A 22,146-nucleotide genomic window follows, 5' to 3' on the forward strand; every position below is an offset into this window, starting at 1 on the left:
ACATATACAAAACAAAGCAAAACAAACAGACAAAATAAAACTTCGCAACATTCATAGATTTATCAAGGTGGTAATTTTTCTCTCTCTCTCTCATGTAGGAGAACATCCAATCCCGGCCAGCAGGGATCTTTCCAGGAGGTCCTACGAAAATCTCATTTCTTCTATGGAGTTGCTTAACTGACTCCTAGAGTACAGTCCTCTTTCTCCTGGTCAGAGTTCTCAGCACAATTTTTTGTTCCAGTCTTACAAAAGGAGAAAGAGAGAGAAAATGAAATGTAAGCAACTGTCTTTTCAATGGCTATGACTAAAAAGTTTGGCACATTACATCCACTAATACCTGATGGTCAAAACAGCCACATGCTCATTCTCACATGCAAAGTGGGCTAAAATGTAATATCTAGCTGGGCAGTTCTATGCCTAAATAAGCCTCAGAGTGTTCCATCAATCAGCAGACTAGGGAAGAATGAATTAACCATGAGGAATTAGCAGTCTCTATCAATTTGCCCTTGTCACCACCCAGATCTTCATGCACCCTGCTCTCCACTCACAAATACACTGAAATATCCTACAGTGAAGCCCACCTCAAATCCCATTTAGTTGCTGCTGCAGCTGAAAACCCAGAACTTGCATTAAGTGTAATCTTCTCTGTCAGCTCTGGAAGTGACTCCTGATGATCTGGCAGCAGTTAAATGCAAATTCCATGTTCACCCAGGCCCCAATAGAAATAAGATAACTGTATTTTTCAGTTTACTTTTTTTTTTTTTTTTTTTTTGGTGGTACTGAGGGTGGAACCCAAAGGCTTTCTACCTCCAGGCTATACTCCCAGACCTATTTTATATTTCATTTGGAAACAGGGTCTCACTAAGTTGCCGAGAGCCTCACTAAGTAGCTGAGGCTGGCTTCGAACCTGTGCGATCCTCCTATCTCAGCCTCCCAAGTGCAGGGATTACAAGCATGCGCCACCATGCCCGGCTTCAGTTTACTTTCTTATGGTCTTTCCCATGGTTTTATTCCTGCATTGTGGTTACTTTATCCATTAGATTTTCACGCTGTGTCCTATGCTGTTCTTCAGCACTTGTCTCATCTCAAATAAATCTTGGCCTAAGTGCTTTCTTCCATTAGTATTCTTATATGGTACAGGTCTAACTCTGCTTCATATATTTCCCTGTTTTTCCAGAAAATCTACTTATCTATAGTAGAATTTCGTTTTAACTGACACATAGCCTTCCACATAATGCCCTAAAACAAATGAGATAATGTATTCATTTAAATACTTTAATATATGCTTCTTGAATGTAAGGGATCTGTAAGTCTGGGGTGGTGCTTAGAAGTTCACTGGTATATAGATATCGATACCATAGGATGCTCCCTTAAAATACAAATGTTACCAGTATCTCAACCATACATCAATATGCTGCTGTGACCGCAAATGTTGTAATCTCTCAATTTAGAGATAAAGGACGCACAAAAAAGGCCAGTGGTTAGCCTCAGAGCTCTAGCCAGATTCCAGCCATCCCATCACACCCATTTCACATGCCTGCGCAGAGCACCCTGCAGGCTTGCTGCTGAGTGGCAGCTCAAGGCAGGTCCCATTGTAGTTCTGACCATTCTTCGCCTGTCTGCATTTCCAGTACTTACGTAAGAACCCAAGCCTGCAAGGTGTAGAACAAAATCTCTCCCAACATACCGGCTCTTTTGTTTCTGAAAAATATGGTAAAAACATTAAGGGGAGGGACGTTGCTGTAAAGAGCCTTTGTGCAAGAAACAATTCTGCCTATGTTCCACGCCCAACCATTACTACTGTTCACCCTCAGCCAAGCCGTTCACCATTCTGCAACTCAGGTTCCTCATCTAGAGTGGGAAACTAATACTCACCCTACCTACCTCACAGGGGTGTTGTGAGGCTCCAGTGAACAGATGAATCTGTAAAAGCACTGTTAGATGTATAGGCACTAAAATGTAACAGGACTGGGGAGGGCCCCACAGCACTTGACTGTTGGTGTGCTCCAGGCTCCTGGGCCTGCTGACTAAGAGGTGCTTGAGGAAGAGGAGGAGGAAAAGAAAATGGCATTGCTAGTACAGGTTATGATGGCGATGGAAGAATTAACACTGCCTCCTGCTGATGCGAAATGAGGTGCTATGTATGCCAGCCTCCCCCACCTTTGTTTTTCTGTTAAGTAATTTAATTCTGGTGTGGAAAAATTAAGTTTTTACCTGTACGTAAAAAAAAAAAAAAAAAAAAGAAGAAGAAGATAACTGCAATAAAAATACCCACTTCAGAAACATAACTAATGGAAACACACGGCAGTCTTAACAAATGTTAAATTCTCTTGCGCAGGAATTGTGAACACCATCTTGCTGGTGAAATGAATTCTTTGGGTTAAGCAAACTCCAGCTCTGCCCCAGGGAGAGTTTCCATCAACCATTACTTTTTACATCTCATCTGCATGTGTCTGAGGAGCTCTTACTTGTCCACTGTGCACAGCTTTGGGGATGAAATATTGTGCTATTGATCCAACATTATAGGTCCTTGTGTACCATGCCTGAAGTTTCTATGGTAATATATTTTTTTCTAAATCTTAGTAAGATTCTTGCCTATTTGCTTCCAACAGTTCTGTATGGGATAATAATTCTCACTGTATTATTTGAAAAAACCTCTATAAACTTTCCCATTTTCTTTACTGTCTTCTCTTTTCAGCTCATATTCTCTTAATATCAGTTACCTTAAATTACTCATCTTTATCTATTGGCTAGTTCTGAAAGACGATATTATATCATTCTTTTGGTGGTAGAGAAACAATTTTCTCACTCTGTAAAGTACCAAATTAATGTAATTTTAATCCATTAAAGGCAGGCGAAGACACACAGATTTTGATTAGTAGAGCTTCATTCCATTACATTTCTATCTGGAAAGGGGTCATCTCTTGCCTAAATTTACCTCATGTTTCTTGGAAGGTTTTGTTGAAAGTTTCAAATAACATACAACATATATCAAAATAACTTGCATTAAAAATATTACTCATATTAGTAACATGTTCTGTTTTCAAGTGGGATTATGCTTTGGTATGACATCTTGGGGGCACTTTCTACTTTGCAGTGTCGTCTTAGCTACCCATCCCTTATGTGTTCAACTAATGCCATAGATTTTGTTTTTTATTATGGAGGTATTTCATTTTAAGAAGCCAATTTCTATGATAATAGAATATAAGTTAAACCACCATAACTGCAAATCTACTACTTTGAATAAAGCAGAATTTTCTTTCTTTCTTCCAATAATAGTCAAGAAATAGCTTTGTATTTGGGTGGTTATGATTCACCCACAAGGTCATACAGTTTTTTTTAAATATGTTATTAACTTATTATCTTTCAGAATATTGTTTTTACATTCATTCTTGAAGCACCAATCCGGGCATAGCGGCATATGCTTGTAATCGCAGCATTTGGGAGGATGAGACAGGAGGATCACTGTTCAAGGACAGCCTCAGCTACTTAGTGAGGCCCTTTGCAACTCAATGAGACCCTGTTTCAAAATAAAGAATAAAAATTAGGGCTGGGGGTGTAGCCTGGAGGTAGAATACCCCTGGGTTCCATCCCCAGTACAGCAAATAAATAAATAAATAAATAAATAAATAAATAAATAAATAAATAAAATGGGGTGCAAGTAATTCCTTTATGATAGGGACTGATACTCCTCTTCTGCATATGTTTGCTTTGCATAAACCTACTCAATCCCTACTCTGGATTGAAAGAGGCTGGGACAAAAAATTGCTAGCTGGGAAGTTGAGGACCAATGGAAACACAGGGTATTTTATTACTAAAAAGAAGAAGAACAGAACAATAGAAGTTGGCAGGATTGGTGCCACTCCTATGAATTCATCTATATTTGATCTATATGAAGACATTTTAGTAGCATATAATTGTACCACATTGTAGTAATTGAGTATATATAAACATTAACAAAGGATTATGGGAGACCAGAGAAAGCACAATGCTGCCTTGAATAGGAAACCAAATCAACAAAGGTGTCAGGTAAAGAATTGATTGATAGAATTTGCAGAGAAAGTAAAAAGGAATTAAGTATGCAAATCTTTCTGCTTAACCCAAAGTTTCCATAGTAGGGTTCCATCCCTAGTACCACAAAAAAGTAGAATTATATAAAACCTTAAAATTTAAGATCATTTTTAATATTGGTATTTTATAATAGTTTTCAAGGATCTCATTAACTCAGCTACACATACATGTTATGTAGGGGGTAAATTTTCAGGAGAGCTGAATGTCATAGTGCATGGCTGTAATTCCAGTACTTGATGGCTGACACAGGAGGATTATAGGTTTGAAGCCAGCCTTAGCAATTTATAGTGAGGCCTTCCACCACTTAATGAGACTCTATTTAAAAAAAAAATATATATGGCTGGGGTTATAGCTTGGAATTCCCTGGGCTCAATTCCTTATGCCCCCCCAAAATTCTGAAAGAATACTAATAAAATATGTAATATGTAACATGTACAGTACAGATATTACATCATATACCATGTACATAGTTTCTGTTTTTCATAAAGTTTTATTCCTGTAGTAGTTTCTCTCTAAATGTAGCCTGAATCTAAAGTCTGAGCTTATAATAATAAATGATTTATTTATTTCTCTAACAGCCTTATTGGGAATATCATTGACATACAAAAATTATATACATTTAATGTGCATAACCTTGATATTTTCATGTATACATATTGTAAAATGATCATTATATTTCTTTATTTTTGAAATTTTATTGGTCCACAAAATCCAAAAATTGGAAGCATGTTTTATGTATGGCAACCTTAACCAAAAGCTCATTTTTACTCAGTTTCAGTCAACAAGGGGGTGCTGAGTGCTGTGTTCATGTATGCCATTGTCAATATGATTTACACTATGATGTCAGACCATAATGCACCAATAAAAGCATATTAAAGAAAGAGGAAATCAGCTAAGAAAAGAGACGCTTTCAATGAACATCTTCGTACTGGAGTTCATAAAAGGTCTTCACATCTGTAAGCCTTATTTTTTCAAAATAAGATGTGGTCACTGAAGGCATAAGGGCCTCTCCACTTCTTCCGTGCTTCTTAAGGAGCTGACCCAGCCATGTGAGCGTTCAGTGGAAATTCCTGAGTGGCTGAATCAGAGATGGTCTACACTTGTTTTTGTAAGGAAACGGCAATGAGTCAGTGTCTAGAACTTGTCCTCAGGCTTGTAAATATGAAGCCCTTGGACCACGTCTCCCTAGTCTCTGGTGGGCTTTTCTGTCTCGCTGAGGGCCTCGTGGACATAGTGCAGTTCCCTCTTCTCTTCAATGTTCCCATCCGTTACTTCAACCTCTGGGATTTTCTCCCAGCCCTGCTGCACATGAGGATGCAATTTCCTTGTTTTGCCTTTTCTTTTCCCAAGAAAGATACACAGACTCTTTTCATTTATAATTTCAGTGCTACTCTCTCCTGGTAATCAGGTAGAAGATACCAGACATTATAAGATCAATCAAAAGACACAGGTTAAATATCTTCCTGCATTGTATCAGACATGCTTCCTAGTATATAAGTCTTGACTTCTTGATAAATATGTTATTTAGAAGTCTTGAACTTTTATTCCTTAAGGTTAATTTATTTAAGAGGTTGGTATATCCAATCACAAAAGAGAAAACTGACATCAATTAATTCAATTTAGGTGCAATGGTAATCAGAATAATACTCACACCATGATTTTGGGAACAAGTAAATGTTATTTTGTAAGGAAAAAGGATTTCACAATGTGAAATGTGATTAAATTAAGGACTTGACATGAGGGCATTATCCAGGTAAAACATAGATATGATCATGACTGTGTCTCTAGAGAAGCAGAGGGCAATTTGCCTGACACAGAGAGAGGAGAAGGAGCGATGTGAGGATGGAGACACATTTCTGCATGAGGTGGTTGCAAGTCAAGAAATGGATGCCCTAAGCCATCAGAAGCTGATATGTGTATATATTTGAAATGGACTGATAGATCTACAGAACTCATTCCTGATGTTATTATTATTTTTTTTTTTGAGGGCAGTCTTTTTTAACTTGAGAAAGATAGTAACTATTTGCACTAGACAATCTGGTTTAGAAAAAAACTGTATGGTGAAGGACCACATGAATGAATTCTTTTGCATAATACAGCACTAGCTCTGTCCCCTGGGGTTGGCTTGCTGTACTGTTAGGGTTTCCTTGCAAGTCAACATAAGCTTCCTTTAGAGAGCTACAGTGTAATAGTAATATATTTAATAACTAACATTGGTATATCCTTTTGTTATTTTACTGAAAGATTTCACCAAAGTGTCTGGTTATGGGCTGTTTGAACTGCGTCAGATTTCTTAATGTCTTTTAGCTTTAGTTCTGTCTTAAAAGAGAGAGTGCTAACATCTGCATGAACAACTACTATGGAAATTGATTGTTTTTTGTATACTAAAAGCCAAGGTAGGGGCTTAACATTTAGCAGGTATACATTTAAGGTTGCATATATTATTTTTGTCTTTCTTTTTTCTTATTTTGTGGAAACAGCGGGGCCTTTTAAAATGATCTTTTATTCTACTATTCTTTATTTGCCTCACTCTCTCTTCTTAGCACACTGGTACTGGGGATCAAACCTAGGAGCATTCTACCTCCAAGCTACACCCCCAGCCCTTTATATTTCTTACTTTGAAACAAAGGCTCATTAAACTGCTGAGGCTGTCCTCGAACCTGGGGTCCTCCTATTCTAGCCTCCCAGGTACTGGGATTCCAGGTGTGAACCACCACCCAGCTGCACTTGTTTATTCAAAGTTCTAGTGCAGTCATAGACCTTTTTTCCCTGGTGATGCTCCTGGGGTGCTTCACTTTGCTCCTTTCCCACTCCTTTAGCTACCACCTGGTCAGGAAGATCACAGTGTTCTTTATACAAAATGTGCTACCTAACTCCAGAAAGATTTGAGATGATTCTCAGGATTTGATCGTGCATACCGCAGGAAAGTCATGCATTAAAATGAGATAGATTATTAAAAGGGCAATTGGGTGAAGTTTAACTCTTTTCAGACTGAAGGTTTCAAACATCAATCCGTTCATTAAATTAAGTATATTGCGTGGAGCAAGATCAGCAGGTGTGACCAATGTGCTTGCAATGTCCTGTTACCTCACTGATCTACAGAGTTGATACAGCTGACTTGGCAGGTGGCGGGCTCAGTCCAAGAAGATGAAGAAGGAGACCTCCCCAGATACAGGAAGGTCATACTTTGGTCTATGGTGCAGGAGTAGCTGTGCTCCCTTACTAGAACCTCCAAACAAGCTCTCAGTATGATTTTAATAAAATTTAGTTTCAATTATATCCCATGGCTGGTGTGATAAAATGAATGGTATTTTAAAGAAGTGGAGAAAGAGGAGGAGGAGGAGGAGGAGGAGGAGGAGGAGGAGGAGGAGGAGGAAGAAGAGGTGGAGGAGGAGGAAGAGGAAGAGGAAGAGGAGGAGGAGGAGGAGGAGGAGGAGGAGGAGGAGGAGGAGGAGGAGGAGGAGAAAGAGAAAAATAGGAGCTCGAAAACCATGAGACTATGTTCCTAGTGGTAAACCTTTTGGTCAGTGCTGTTGGGTTTGAAAAAGTGCTTATTTCAGTCAGTTTTATTGAAACCCCATTATGCATCATATACTCTTCTTTATGAAATTTTTCCTTCTTTTTCCATAATACCGATACATTGAGTTTTAGGACAGGTAATCCTTTTCAGTTTTACACTCTTCTCACCCTTCCCTGGGCCTCTGGTACTTGAGAGGAATCCTGTTACCAAATAGCCTCTGAAACAAGGTAGTAAAACACAAATTCCGGAACAGAGTGAATCTGAGCTTCCCTAAGTCCCCGGGAATGACGTCACTTTTAACCCTTTACTCCTTGGGTTCTTTTCACTCAACATTGTCTTTAAAGCTTTAAGATAGAATGGGGTCCGGAAGGGGATAGAGAAGGGAGAGGTAGCGATGGGGGGGGGGGTTAGATTTAGGTCTCCAGGGATCCTTTTTTCAGAGGTAGGATAAATCGCTCAGGATGGGCGGACGAAGGGGGAGGCTACGACACAAAAGGCTATTTCCGGCACAGATTTCCTTCCCAATTCTCTCGCAGTTGAACTTTTTTGGGGGAAAACAATCAGTCCAAAAGAAGTGGGTGTGTGCGTGCGCGCGCGTGTGCACGCGGAGGCAGTGGAGGTCCCGCATTTAGGAAGACAATCATTCTTCCCATCTTTGTCGGTATTTCGGAGCCGGCTGTGCTAGACCGCGGGGCCGCCTCCAGGTTCCCCCCGGGTCCTGCGCAGCGGCCGCCGGCGGGCGACAGGCGACAGCTCGCCGCAGACAAAGGGCCGGCGCGGGTGCAGCCCCTGCGGCCGCCGAGGCGCGGAGCCCCGCGCGGTGTTGGCCGCCTTGCAGACCCCGCCCGGCGGGCCGGCGCCGGCCCCTGGACCTCCACGCAGTCTTTGACCCTCGGTGCCCACGGCCCGCCCCCCGCAGGCGGCAGAGCTGTAAGCGCTGCCCCGACCGCAGCTCGCTCCTTCTGTGGCCCGCGGGCACCGAGCGCAGCACCGTGGGGCCGGCGGCATGGCCGTGTCCTGGAAGAGCTGGCTGGCAAACGAAGGGGTTAAACACCTCTGCCTGGTAGGATGGCGGCCAGGCTCTCCTGGCGCGCAACCTCTCCTGCAGCTCCTTTGATTCATTCTCTGAGCCTGCGCGGGTGGGGAGCTGGAAGTGGAACTTTTGCCTCTAATTCAAACCTTCTCAACTAACCAAACTTTATGCCATTATAACTGGTGACAGTAGCGTTGCCCCCACCCCCAAATGCCTGAGAACTTCCCTACACACTGATGGGAGAGCGGATGTGAGGACAGGGAGATGAGGTTCCTCTAAACAAACACTGCTTTTTCTTAACTCTTTAAACATTTTTGCCCCTTTGCTCTTCTCCCAGATGGCTTCTGCTTTGCTTGGGACACGGTGACATCACTGATTTCTTAGCCTGTGTCGTGCTGCACAGGAGATCTGCAGATCTTTGAGAGACCTCTGCACCACTCAAAGCTTACTCTCAGGTGCAGGGCTGCGGCAAGGCCAGATTTGTTTTCATTTGAGTGGTTTTCATTGTTCTGGTTAATTGAAGATAGTTTGCGCAGTTTCTCATTCAGACTGCACTCAAAGTTCTGTGTCCAGAAAAATGTACTGTGGGCTCATTCATCGGGTGACATTTATTTTTAATTTCTGTTTTCTCTCTGCCTTTGTCCCATTGGTTTAGCTCATCTGGCTCACCCTGAATGTCCTGCTTTTCTGGAAAACCTTTCTGCTGTACAACCAAGGGCCAGAGTATTACTACCTCCACCAGATGTTGGGCGTAAGTGGAACTGGGGTGACCTGGTGGAATGGGTTTAATGTAACAGTGTACAGGGCTTGGTCAGTTCTTCCATCCATAACAAACAAACAAACAAACAAACAAACAAACAAACACATTTGTTGTGCTCTTTTTAAACTCGGGCGAATCTCTAAAGTGGCCAAGGGTTCCAAGTTTTCTTGATTTATCATTTACACTTGTGTAGGTTAAAAAGATGGACTCTTTTACGAACCAAAAGTAATGTCTGCTAAAGTGAAATGAATGAATCCGCCAGACCAGGCTTAGCGTCTGAGTGGAGTTGCAGGTTTCTGCAAGCTGCAAAGCCCCGAGGATTTGCTACCCTAGGAGGACCAACTGATGACAGGCTTTTAGTTTTCACTTATCAGAGCTTTCAGCTTGCCCATGAGCTTATCCAGAGGATTTCTGCACTGTTTTCTTTAACTGACATTTCTCACAAAGTAGGAGTCTAATTCGGCTATTCATTTCTGCCTAGTTCTTAGCTGTTCCCCTTAGGTTAGTGGCTGATTATGGTTCTAGCCCTCCCATCTAATACAAGAATGATATTGGGCAAGACTTTGCTCTAATTTATTTAATTCTGATATTTGTTTATTCTTTCCTCTGTTTTTTTTCTGAAGTTCATTCTTCCCTTCTGTCCTCTTCCTACCTGACCTCTTAACAAAAGTCTGTCACCAATGTCATCATACTTTGTATAAGGATATTGCATTTTCTTTTCTTTCTTTCTTTCTTTTTTTTTTTTTTTTTTTTTTTTTTTGGTGGTACTGGGGTTCCTGGAAGCCCTTCTACCTCCGGGCTACACTCCCAGACCTATTTTTACATTTTTTGGAAACAGGGTCTCCTAAGCCAGCGCGCGCGGCTGGCTTTGAACCTGCGCGATCCTCCTGTCTCTGCCTCCCAAGCGCAGGGATTATTACAAGCGTGCGCCACCACGCCCGGCCGAGGATATTGCATTTTCTAAGCAACAAGAAAAATCTGTAAAACATACTGCAAAATCCTACAGTACCTGAACAACAAGCGGATTCGCCATCCTGCCTTGTTGGGAAACAAAGCACATTTAAAGAGGAGATGTAGCACTTTGCTTTTCAAAATTGAATGACGGTTTACAAATAGTTCCACAAGAGGATTGTAGGTTCAAGGCTAGCCTCAACAACTTTGCAAGACTCTGAGCAACTTAGTGAAACCCTGGTTCAAAATAAATTGTATAAAATAAAAGGGCTGAGAGTAGCTCATAGGTAGAATGTTCCTGGGCTTAATTCCCAGTATCCCCCTTCCTCAGACAGTTCAGATTAATTCAGAAACCACCTCTTTCCCTCTCCTATATAGTCTTTTTTATTTTTTATTTTAGTCCAGGGAATTGGACCCAGATGCATTCTACTTCTGAACTATACTCCCAGCACTTTTTGTGTTTTTGTTTTGAAGCAGGGTCTCACTAGGTTGCTGAGGTCTTCCAACCTGTGATCTCAGCCCCCCAAGTATAGGGATTACAGGTGTGCACCACCACACCCAGCTCAGACTTTATCTTTTAAATCACAGCACTTTGAGTACAGATTGGTACATGTTAAGCCTACAGTAAATTGCAGCAGTTATTTAAATAATTGGTATTGTACTTTATATAACAAAGTGCTTTTTCATTATCTATTGGTTGTTCTATCTTTATAAAGTTTAGCAGTTATGTTTCTAGCTAATGGGCCGAGACAGTCTCACAAACAAATCATTTTACTGAAAATTTAAAAATCTTAACAATTCTCTTTCATCCATTTAACCTGTCAATTATCCAGAAACAGTCTTGAAACCTGTGTTTTTCAAATGCACAGTAAAACCCCTGCCCTCCATTTGTTTACAATATAATGAAAAAACTAAGAAGTGTATAATTATAATTAAATAAACAAGCTAAGGAAATATTCTCTGATAAAGTCACAAGGTCTGGCAGCCTATCATTCTTATTTTTGTCTCCTGGAAATTCACCATTTGGTGTGAATTAATGAACAGGAGGATTTTTAGTGGGAGACTTATCTGACTTATATAACTTGATGAACAACTTAGAGAAAACTCTTAAGTGTTATACTGGTAAAAACAAGCTGTATCAGGAGGCATTTGTTTAATATAAAATTTAAGAATTGGAAACTTATTGTAATAATTTGGAAAGCCTCAACTGAAGTTTGGATTTTAGCACTGTGACTCAGTATAAGCTTAAGTAACAATTTATTTTAAAAAACACTCATCATATTAGAAACCAACAAGTTAATTTTTGTGAACTTGGATCCTCTTCAAATTTATTTTTGTGGCAATTTAGATAAAATTAAGATTTCATATGTATACATGTGTGCACATTCACAGACACAGGCCAACAAATTTTGAAAACATTTTAATATATGTTATATCTTTTTACTTCCAGTCCACATCAGTATTTTTGTTAAAATGGTATGACAATCTAGCTATGAAGGTTTAAGAACTGCTGGCACATGGTAGGGACTCAATAAATACTGACCAAATGAATAAAAAAAAAGTGATAAGGGAACCTATGGAAGATTAGGAAACAAAAAGGGCAGCAAACAAGATGATGAAGAGAGAGGTTGTCATCAGTTAGCTTTCATGGAAACATAGTCACTAATCATAGTGAGTCCACCTTCAAGCTATGCAGTAAGATTCCAGCATTTTACCAAGTAGCCTTATGGGAAGAAATGGTCTTTCTTTTAGGCATATTCTGAAAGATGATCTATGACATCTGAGCTTATCACTTTCCAGGAATCACCCAGTGTGAATTTTCTAGTCATTAATTTGTCTAAGCCATGTTGAAATACATATTTTCAACCTATATATTACGTTTTTTTTTGTACTAGGGACAGAAACTAGGGTAATTATGCCTCCAAGCTACACTTCTGGCTTTTTTTAGTATTCGTTTTGAAACAGAGTTGTGATAGGTTGCTGAGGGTTTTGCTAAATGCTAAAGCAGGCCTGAACCTGCCATCCTCCTATCTCAGCCTCCCCAGTACTGGGATTACATGCATGTACCATCATGCCTAGCTTCTATGTTACTTCTTAGTTAAAAGATAATGTATATTTTTTTTGCTCTTTGCTGGTACTAATTGTGCCTGTTTTAGGCTTAACTTTTCTAATCATGTGATTATAGTACCAGGTTTTTTGTTTGGTTGTTTTTTGCAGAACTGGGGATTGAACCCAGCAGTTTTCTATCTCTAACCTACACCCCCAGCCTTATTTTTTTATTCTATATTTTGAAACAGGGTCTCACTAAGTTGCAGAGAGCCTCACTAAGTAGCTTAGGCCGGCCACGAACCCTGATTCTCCTGTTTTAGCCTCCCAAATGCTGGGATTACAAGCGTGCACCACCACACCTGGTTTATAGTACCAGTTTTATAGAATAAGAAGTTTTAGTCACTTTCAAATTACAAAAAAATATACAGGTGCTTTTAAAATAAATATTATTGGTGCCTGTGTTTTACATCTTTAAAGCTTACCACTCGATCATGTTAAAGCTCTACCCATGATAGAAATATAGAACTGAAAAAGGTATCAGTGTTTTCATATTATAAATTTTAGGATCACAAAAGTAATATTTCTGGAAACCAATTTGATTATACCTTTTAAAACTCAAATGGAAAGACTTATCTGCTAAACACGTTGATAACAGCATTGAGTATACAGGTTGTTCTCATTCATCTGTAAAATTTACTGTCACTGCAAAGTCACCACAGAATTATGGTTTGGAAGGTCCACAAAGTACTTCTTATTTGCAGGAAGACATAGACATTGAGAAGCATTGCCCGAGATCTCTGCTTTGTGTTGATGATATTTATTCAACTGTTTATATTTAAGCTATGTCAGATGCTTGATGCTTTACACATATTTTGTTTTAGCTAGGAAACTATTCTCCTTGTTTTACATAAGAGAAAGTTGCTCAAATATCATTGGATGGTCAGTGTCAGAAATAGATTTTTTTTTTTAACCTCTGAGTTATACCCCAGCCCTATTTCATTTCTGTTTGGAAACAGAGTCTCACTAGATTGCAGAGGGACTCACAGTGTTGCTAGGCTGTACACCAACCTGCAATCCTTCTGCCTGAGTCTCCCAAGTGCTGGGATTACAAGAATGCACCACGATGCCCTAGATCTAGAATTTGAATATAGTCCTTTCTGGCCTCTTTGATTTTCCTTTATAATACACATTTTTCTCAAATACTTTACTTGTCCATTTCAGATACTCAAACCATTGATTATTATTACTTTTTATCAATGTTGCCTAATTGAAATATACTGTAAAACATAAGTTAGAAAGCAAGGCGCATGAGTTTAGAAATAGATTTAATTCAATATATCCAAAATATTATCATTTTGTTATGTAGTTACTAATAAAAATGTAATGAGATATTTTATAGCATTTTCCTATTATTTGAAATATGATATTTATCTGAACTCATGTATATTACAATTCAGTTACTAAACTTTTATCAGAAATAACTTACCTGCATTTAGAGTTCATAAATTCTGTAGGTGAAAAAGTAGATTTGTATGCCATAGTTGTTTTAAACATGCTTAAAGATTATCTAATAGTAACACAAATGAATATCACCGTTGAGATTTTTGGAGTCAGATACATTGGTTTATGCCTCTAGTTTCAGGTACTGGGGAGGCTAAGGCAGGAGGATTGTGTGAGTCCAGGAACTTGAGGACAGAGTGTTCATGCTTATACCTTGGTGACTGCTTTTTGACTGAAATTAAGGATAAAAAAATTTCAGTTAGAACAGATGGAGAAAATAAGACAAAATGAAGGAAGGCAGTATGTTTTAGTAGGAGTTTTTGTTATACTTTTTCTTTCCCAGACTGGTCTGAGGCAGACAGGGAGGCAACATGGTCACGGATGGTTTGCGCCTGAGTTAATGTGCTAATCAGACTGTGCACTTCCTAGGAGATGTTTAATTATGACATGCTGTGAGTTTTAGAATCTTTAAATTGGCTGCAAAGAAAAAACTTTTGAGGGAAATCCAAAGCAAACACCCAAGCAAAAAGTAAACAATCATATTAAACAGCTACCTCATCCACTCTCCTTTAAATAAAGCACTCCTTTGATTGCTTAAGATAAAATCTGGTTTTATTTACTAATTCATTTTGTATTTTATGTATTTATTTTGAGGAATGCTAAATACAGTTACTTTTTGCTTTAATAGAAAATACTAAATTCTTCCTATGGAAGCCCTCACATTTAGTTACTCATTTTTGACATAGATTGTTACCATTTTTATTTGATGACTATTATTTAATTGACAAGCATTTGTTTATTTATTTTGCAGTACTGGAGATTAAGTCCAGTCATCTGGGCTATACCCACAGTCCTATTTTATTTTATATTTTGAAGCAGAGTCTCACTAAGTAGCTTGAGAGCGCACTAGATTCCTGAGGCTGTCCTCAGTCCTGGGATCCTCCTGTCTCAGCCTCCTAAGTACTGGGATTATAGGCATGTTACATCATGGCTGACTGGAAAAGGCACTCTTTATATGAATGGTGTTGGGGATTGAACTCAGGGACGTTCTACCACTGAGCTACATCCCTAGTCTTTTTTTTTTTTTTTTTTTGGTGAGACAATGTGTGGAATGGCCTTGATTTTATGATGTTCTTGTCTCAGCCTTCTGAGTTTCTGGGATTATAGGTACGTGCCATGGCACCTGGCTAATTGATAGAAAATTTTCATTTGAGGAGAGAATTTATTTTATGATACTGTATTCAATGTGTCTAAATTTTACATATTTTTCTCTCTAAGCCAACATTTGTATATAGACTATTGAACTTCAACCTAGTAATAGTTATGGTGCCAGGATGAGAATTTAATTTTTTTTGCTTTTTCTCACAAATATTATTTTATTTTATTTTATTTTATTTCATTTTTGGTGGTACTGGGGATGGAACCCTTTTACCTCCGAGCTACACTCCCAGACCTATTTTTATTTTTTTGTATTTTTTATTTGGAAACAGAGTCTCTTAAGCCAGTGCAGCTGGCTTTGAACTTGTGTGATCTTCCTGTCTCCGCCTCCTTAGCACGGGGATTACAAGAGTGTGCCACCAAGCCCGGACATGAATTCCTCCTCCCCACTTTTGGGAAAAACATCGAGATACTAATGTTATTTTGAAGAAAGTTTTGAGCATTCGGGTTCTTCCTAGCTTTCTAGTGAAACATGATGATGATGTTTCTTTAATCAATCATTATCCTTTAGACACATTAACCAGTTTACCCTCTCATAAGGCAGAGGGGTTGTATCATAACATTTTACACAGAGAGAAGTCTGACATCATGTGAGCTGCTTAAGGTCAAAGACTGGAGTCTGTCTGTAGGTGAATGGACCTAGGATTCTAAGTCACTGTTGGTTCTGCTACAGTGATTCCTCTAAGAAGGAAGGAATACATTATTTCTCTGAATTTCAGAAGAGGGTGTGCTTATTAACTTTTATTAGCTTCGGAGTATATAAAACCCAGTACCCAGATTTCCCAGACACACATTTATAGTTGAAATTTAGGGGCTAATTTTAGCTGCGTCTCTTAATGTTTGTATTTATTGCTAACATTCTACTAATTGAAGCAGTTTTCATTCTGTGTATTGGCAGATGAGATGGGTTATATTACTGCAATGAAATCATATTATATTCTTTACCTATTTCTAATGTAACAATTCACAGAGTTTTAGACTTAGGAGTGTTAAGATCTTTAGATTTTCTTTTTATTTTCCAAAGTAGAAAACTGAGTTTAATGTGACTTGTTTGCTACCATCCACTGTATGAGTGGCTTTCTCACTATTTGGCCTATTGATTCTCTTGGTCCAATATTAAAGCACTAGATTGAATAGCTGGCAACATGAGCAAGACCACATTAAACTCCACACAGTATGGACTACTAGCTTTTCAGTTTATGTGAAGTGAAACTTTCAAATACTTAAACATTTGAGAAGTTAGGTCAATTATTGATTTATCCTTAAGATAAAATATAACTTCCATATTATAGTTATTTTTTACTTCTCTTAGATTATCAAGAAATTATGTGACATTTTTACTGCTATTATTTTTAATTCCACTATAACTATCAAAATCCTATTTAAAACCTTTTTATTATATACCCACTGCATAATTTTTTCTTATCAATATCATTCAAAATAGCATAGGATTGGAAGCTGGAATGAATCTCAGACATTTCCAGTTTTATTTCCTTCATTTTATTGTGGATAATATTGATAGCAACAGTAAGATTATATCAGCAAGGACTAAGTCCTAGATATGTTTGAGAGCTCTATTGATTATCTTTTTACCTATCCTATGAAATACGTGTTTTCTGGCGTAAGAGACCCTGTTTCAAAAATATAAAATAGGTCTGAGAGTGTAGCCCGGAGGTAGAAGGGCTTCCAGGAACCCCAGTACCACCAAAAAAAAAAAAAAAAGTGTTTTCAATTTTATATTTTTTATCATAGAAAAATTCAAGAGGGAGGTTTCATAACATACAATTTAGTGATAATGACAGGGCTCCAGTCCAAAGATTCTGGATCCAGAACTTGTATTCTCAATACTGTCTTTTAAAAATTAGTCAGGGTCGGGCGTGGTGGTGCACGCTTATAATCCCTGCACTTAGGAGGTAGAGACAGGAGGATCATACAGATTCGAAGCCAGCCGCGCTGGCTTAAGAGACCCTGTTTCCAGATAAAAATATAAAATAGGTCTGGGAGTGTAGCCCAGAGGTAGAAGGGCTTCCAGGAACCCCAGTACCGCATAAATAAATAAATAAATAAATAATAAAAAAATTAGTAAATACAAATTAGGTGTGTGTGTGTGTGTGTGTGTGTGTGTGTGTGTGTGTAGTCTACTACGTGATATTTTGAAATGTGTTAATGTTATGGCACAAACTTTGTGGCAACTTGACTATGCTTGTTGGTAGGATTTCAATTTGAGGTAGAACACATTTTATTAAAAAAGTCATTAATACATTTTATTCATCTTCACTGAAGCTAGGAACTTGCAACTTAAACAAGGGAAATAGTGTATATCATATGATATTTTGTGAATCTCAAAAGTAATTAAAATGAATGATAATGCAGCATTAATTGCAATTTTTTTTTTGTGTGTGTGTGTGGGATTGAATATTTCTACTTCTAAGCTACAGCCCCAGCCCTGTTTAGTTTTTGTTTTGAAACAGGGTCTTGCTTGGTTGATGAGAGTCTTGCTACATTGCTAAGGCTATTCTTGGACCTGCGATTGCCCTGTCTCAGCCTCACAAGTACTGGGATTACAAAGATGCACTACATGGCCAGCCGGCCATTGACAGTTTATGGACCTTACATAATACATGTTACTAATGAGTCAAAGTCCTCATTATTGTAAAAGTAAGTTTCTATTCTTTAGAGGAAATTAGAGATCATAATTTTTAAGTAAGTTTCTCATTGATTAAAGAACCAAGCATGAAGCTCATTACATGAAACAGATTTAAAATGTCAGTTTCTTCTTATTTCCAATCATTCACAGCCATGTATAATAATAATTTGTTAACTTCCTTTTTCCCAGTATGTTTGCCTGCCTGCCTGCCTGCCTTTCTCTCTCTCTCTCTCTCTCTCTCTCTCTCTCTCTCTCTCTCTCTCTCTCTCTCTCTCTCTTTTCTCTCTCTCTCTCTCTTTCTCTTCTCTTCTCTTCTCTTCTCTTCTCTTCTCTTCTCTTCTCTTCTCTTCTCTTTCTTGTAGGTCTGAGGATGGAACCCAGGGGCATTCGACCTCCGAGCTACAACCCCTGCCCTATTTTTTATTCTTTATTTTGCAACAGGGTCTCACTAAGTAGCTGAGGCTGTCCATGAACCGTGATCCTCCAGTCTCAGCCTCCCTCCCACATGCTGGGATTATAAGCCTGCGCCACCATGCCTGGCTCAGCTCAGTATGCTTTTCTTTATGTATCTTCCTATTAGCTTCTCATCCTAAGTCCCTTCTAATATGAGTGTGTGCATTTCAAGGTGAGTGCAGGATCCAGAGCTATAGAACAAGACAGTAAAAAACAGCAGCTGAGGATATGGATGAGATGGGATCCTGAGAGTGCTTTTCATCTCTCACTCTTTTCCTTCGTCAAGTTACTTTATAAGTTACTTGGGCCTGTGAGCTCTGTCAATTCTTTTGGTTTTGAAAGGCATGAACCCCAAACCACATTTGTAAAGTGTGTTGAGTTATACAAACAGAAGTTGAAAGTACTTTTTCCCCCATAACTCAGAATACCTAAAGGGAAAAGCAAGCAAATATCATTAGCAGTCTATATTAATGGATTCCACCTGGAAAAAAATGACTCATATTAAACCACAAAAATGTAGAGCTCCAACATGAATGTTCTTCCCCTACTTGAAAAGTGGTGTTTGCTGTTGGGAATCGTCTGTGTACCATCTGTTACATCCCCTGGCATTTATCCCCACTGTGGGCTGAGGATGGCTTGAATTGTATAGAACTTATCACTGAAAACTATTTAGCTTTTCTGATCTTATACTGTTTTTTTTAAATGTAAGAGCGAAAGAATGAGTCAAATATGAAAATCTCAGAAGAGTTTAGTTTGCTGGCTCAGAATGGATCCACAAGGTTTCCTTAATTTTGATTTGCTTAAACATCGAGTGTGTCATTGTTAAAGAAAGAAATACCTTTTAACTCACAGATTTTAGATATATGAAGTTTGATGCATTGAAGTTTTTATGACATGTGCTCATTCTAGTTAAAACCAAGTGTATTCCTGATCATGGGCTGACTCTTGGCTCAAATTTCAAATATGTTAACATGTATGAGAAGTCAGGAGTGCTAATGGGAGATATGCTGTGAGAAGAGCAGAAATTTTACAGACAAACTGATTTAAGTAGAAACCTTAACTTTGTCTCTTAATATATGTGTCTCTAAAAAATTCACTAGGACTTCCTCAGTTTTAAATTGAGAATTATATTATTAAGTTGAACTACATGAGCATTTCAGTATTGAAACAATTGGAGTTACCAAAATGGAAATGTAGTTTAACTCATTCATAGTTAAGAATAGCTTAATCTATGATCTCTATTGTATGGTTTTGGGGGCAGAGGGAAGAAGGAAAGTTGAAGTTGAAGTTATGAATGTAAGGCCCTAAAAAGTGTTAATTCCCTCTTTCTATTGGCAGGTTACAGTAGAAAAATTTATGACAATATATTAAGACTCCTTTATTTTGGGAGTTAAAAATGTCTCTGGTGTTTATTTGCAGTTAAAAATGTCTCTGGTGTTGAAATGTATTTGCAAATTATTGCTAATGACTGTAAACATTTCCAGAAAATAAGAGAAGTCATCTCCTAAGTACAAAATGAGACATCTTAAGTGTTTTCCAAGAAAATTTAGCAAATAATTTTTTTATTTCCCTAATTATACTTTAAAAACATTTAAAGTAGCAGGGTGTGGTAGCATATGCTTATAATTTCAGTACTTGGGAAACTAAGACAGGAAGATTGTAGGTTGCAGGCCAAACTCAGAAACCAAGGGAGAAGGGTATATCAAAATAAAATAAATGAATGAATAATTAAAAAGGGGTCGGGAGCCGGGCATGGTGGCGCATGCTTGTAATCCCCGCGCTTGGGAGGCAGAAACAGGAGGGTCGCGCAGGTTCGAAGCCAGCCGCGCGTTGGCTTAGGAGACTCTGTTTCCAAATAAAACAGTATAAAATAGGTCTGGGAGTGTGGCCCGGAGGTAGAAAGGTTTCAGGAACCCCAGTACCACCAAAAAATAAAAAATAAATAAAATAAAATAAAATAAAAAGGGGTAGGGATATAATTCAGAGGTAGAATGCCCCTGAGTTCTATCCTCAGTCCCAGATCAAAACCAAAAGCATTTAAACTCTTGGTTATTTGCTTTTAATTAGCAATGTTTCAAAATTTATATTCAATTTTTTAGTCTTTTAAAAATCTTGTCAAGCATCTCATAATTTGAGGTACACATGAAGTGGATTCATTGTATAAAACATTAGCAGTGGATTCTTTCTGTAAGGATTTAAAAACTCCTTTTTTGTCAGAATACTTATATGAACATATCCCTTAGTTCATAATACGCCATCTTTATGAGTCTATGCAAGGCTTCTTAATGTGGGGTGTGTGCGTTGTGAGGAGGGGGTGCTGGGAATTTTAACCCAGAGGCATTCTACCTCTGAGCTACACCCCAGTCCTTTTTATTTGTGAAACAAGGTCTCACTAGATTACTGAGATTTTCACTAAGTTGCTGAGACTAATCTTGAACCTGCCATCCTTTCTCATCCTTCTAAGTACTGAGCTTACAGATGTGGACCACCACACTAGGCTTTTATTCATTTGTTAATTAATTAATCTAATCACTCCCCATTCTTCAATCCCATTTTCCTTTGTATAATAGCAAACTCTCCATTGAGTGTTGTTTATTCTCTTATTTGCATTGCATGTTTATGCTTTTTTAAATCCATAGTATTGTGCCACAGAAATCATTCAGTTTCTTACTTTTCTCCACCTAATATTCTGTTTTCAAAGTTTGCACAATGTGGCTGTGTGTTTCTTTGGTTCCCTGCTTCTAACTTCTGTGTACTATTTCATAGCTTGTATCTGCCACCTTTTATTTATTCAATCTCCCAGACAGGGACACTTAGACCACTTCCAATTTCTTGCTACTTCAAGTAGCAATGTAATGAACATAAAACACACTCCTTTAAAAATTGTAATGTTAATTTGTTAGTATTATAACTTAAATACTTTGCCTACTAAGTTTTTGTAATTGTAGCACAATGAATTTTTCTTACTAAATCAAAATATAAGATGTGTATGTATAACAGTTGGTTTTAGTCATATAAAGGTGAAGGTGGAGATGATATCAACACATAGAGCAATTCTAAAAATAATGGAGACATTTGATTGTAATTATTAGTTTTCAACAAGAACTATGAAATGTGTTAGTTGCTAAAAGGAAAAAATAGTGTGCATTTTAAGTTTATATCTGTCTTATAAGTTGCCTATAATATTAACTTTTTAAACAATAAAGACATATATATTTACAGTAAAAACAGCAACAAACATAACATCAAACTTGGGATATACTAGGAAATAGAATTAAATACATGAGTGGGATGGAGCTGGAGTGAGGCTTAGTGGTAGAACACTTATCTAGCATATACAAGGCATAGTCTATGCTATGGTTCCATTCCCAGTACCATCTCAAAAGAAATATGTAGTATATAATATCATATGTTGCATTAATTTGAGAACCTAGCATGATGGCACATGCTTATAATCTTAGGTACTTGAGAGGCTGAGGAAAGAAGATCAGAAGCTTGAGGCCAGCCCAGGCAATTTAGAGATACCCATCTCAACATAACATTTAGAAAAGGACTGGGGATGTAGCTTTGTGAAAGGGTTCTTCTACAGCATACATAAAGCTCTGGGTTCAATCTCCAGTACAAAAAACAAAAACAAAGAAAAAAGAAAAAAGAAAAAGACAGAAAGAAAAAGGAAAAGGAAAGAAAAAAGAAAAAGAAAAGAGAAAGAAGAAAGTATCAAAGCAATAACTTACTCTGACTTTATGAACTGCAAAGTATGATAGATAGTTGGTACTAAGACAATTAACAGTTAAGAAGGCTGTGGCATGAGGTTTGAGGAGAGGTGTTTTGTTTTATATATGGCAGAGTATTAGAATTTTTCTTATTAATTTTTCTATATATAGAATATTTTATTTTTGGAAATTATTTGCTAAGTGTCTTAAAAAAACTTATGATTACCAAGC

General features: G+C 38.0%; 1 protein-coding gene across 2 annotated transcripts in view; it reads left to right on the forward strand.

Moving 5' to 3' along the window:
* Positions 1-8,597: 8,597 nt before the first annotated feature.
* The window catches only part of NOX4 (NADPH oxidase 4), a gene marked incomplete at both ends in the record, with an annotated part of 142,219 nt that continues 128,670 nt past the window's right edge, over positions 8,598-22,146 (forward strand). For both annotated transcript variants that reach the window (XM_080689888.1, XM_080689889.1), the window contains 2 exons: positions 8,598-8,654; positions 9,280-9,375. In XM_080689888.1, coding sequence (XP_080546014.1) covers positions 8,598-8,654; positions 9,280-9,375 — 153 coding nt within the window. The remainder of the gene's footprint in view (positions 8,655-9,279; positions 9,376-22,146) is intronic.

Source organism: Muscardinus avellanarius (assembly GCF_963383645.1).
Source record: "Muscardinus avellanarius genome assembly, chromosome: 1".
Classification (NCBI taxonomy): Eukaryota; Metazoa; Chordata; class Mammalia; order Rodentia; family Gliridae; genus Muscardinus; species Muscardinus avellanarius.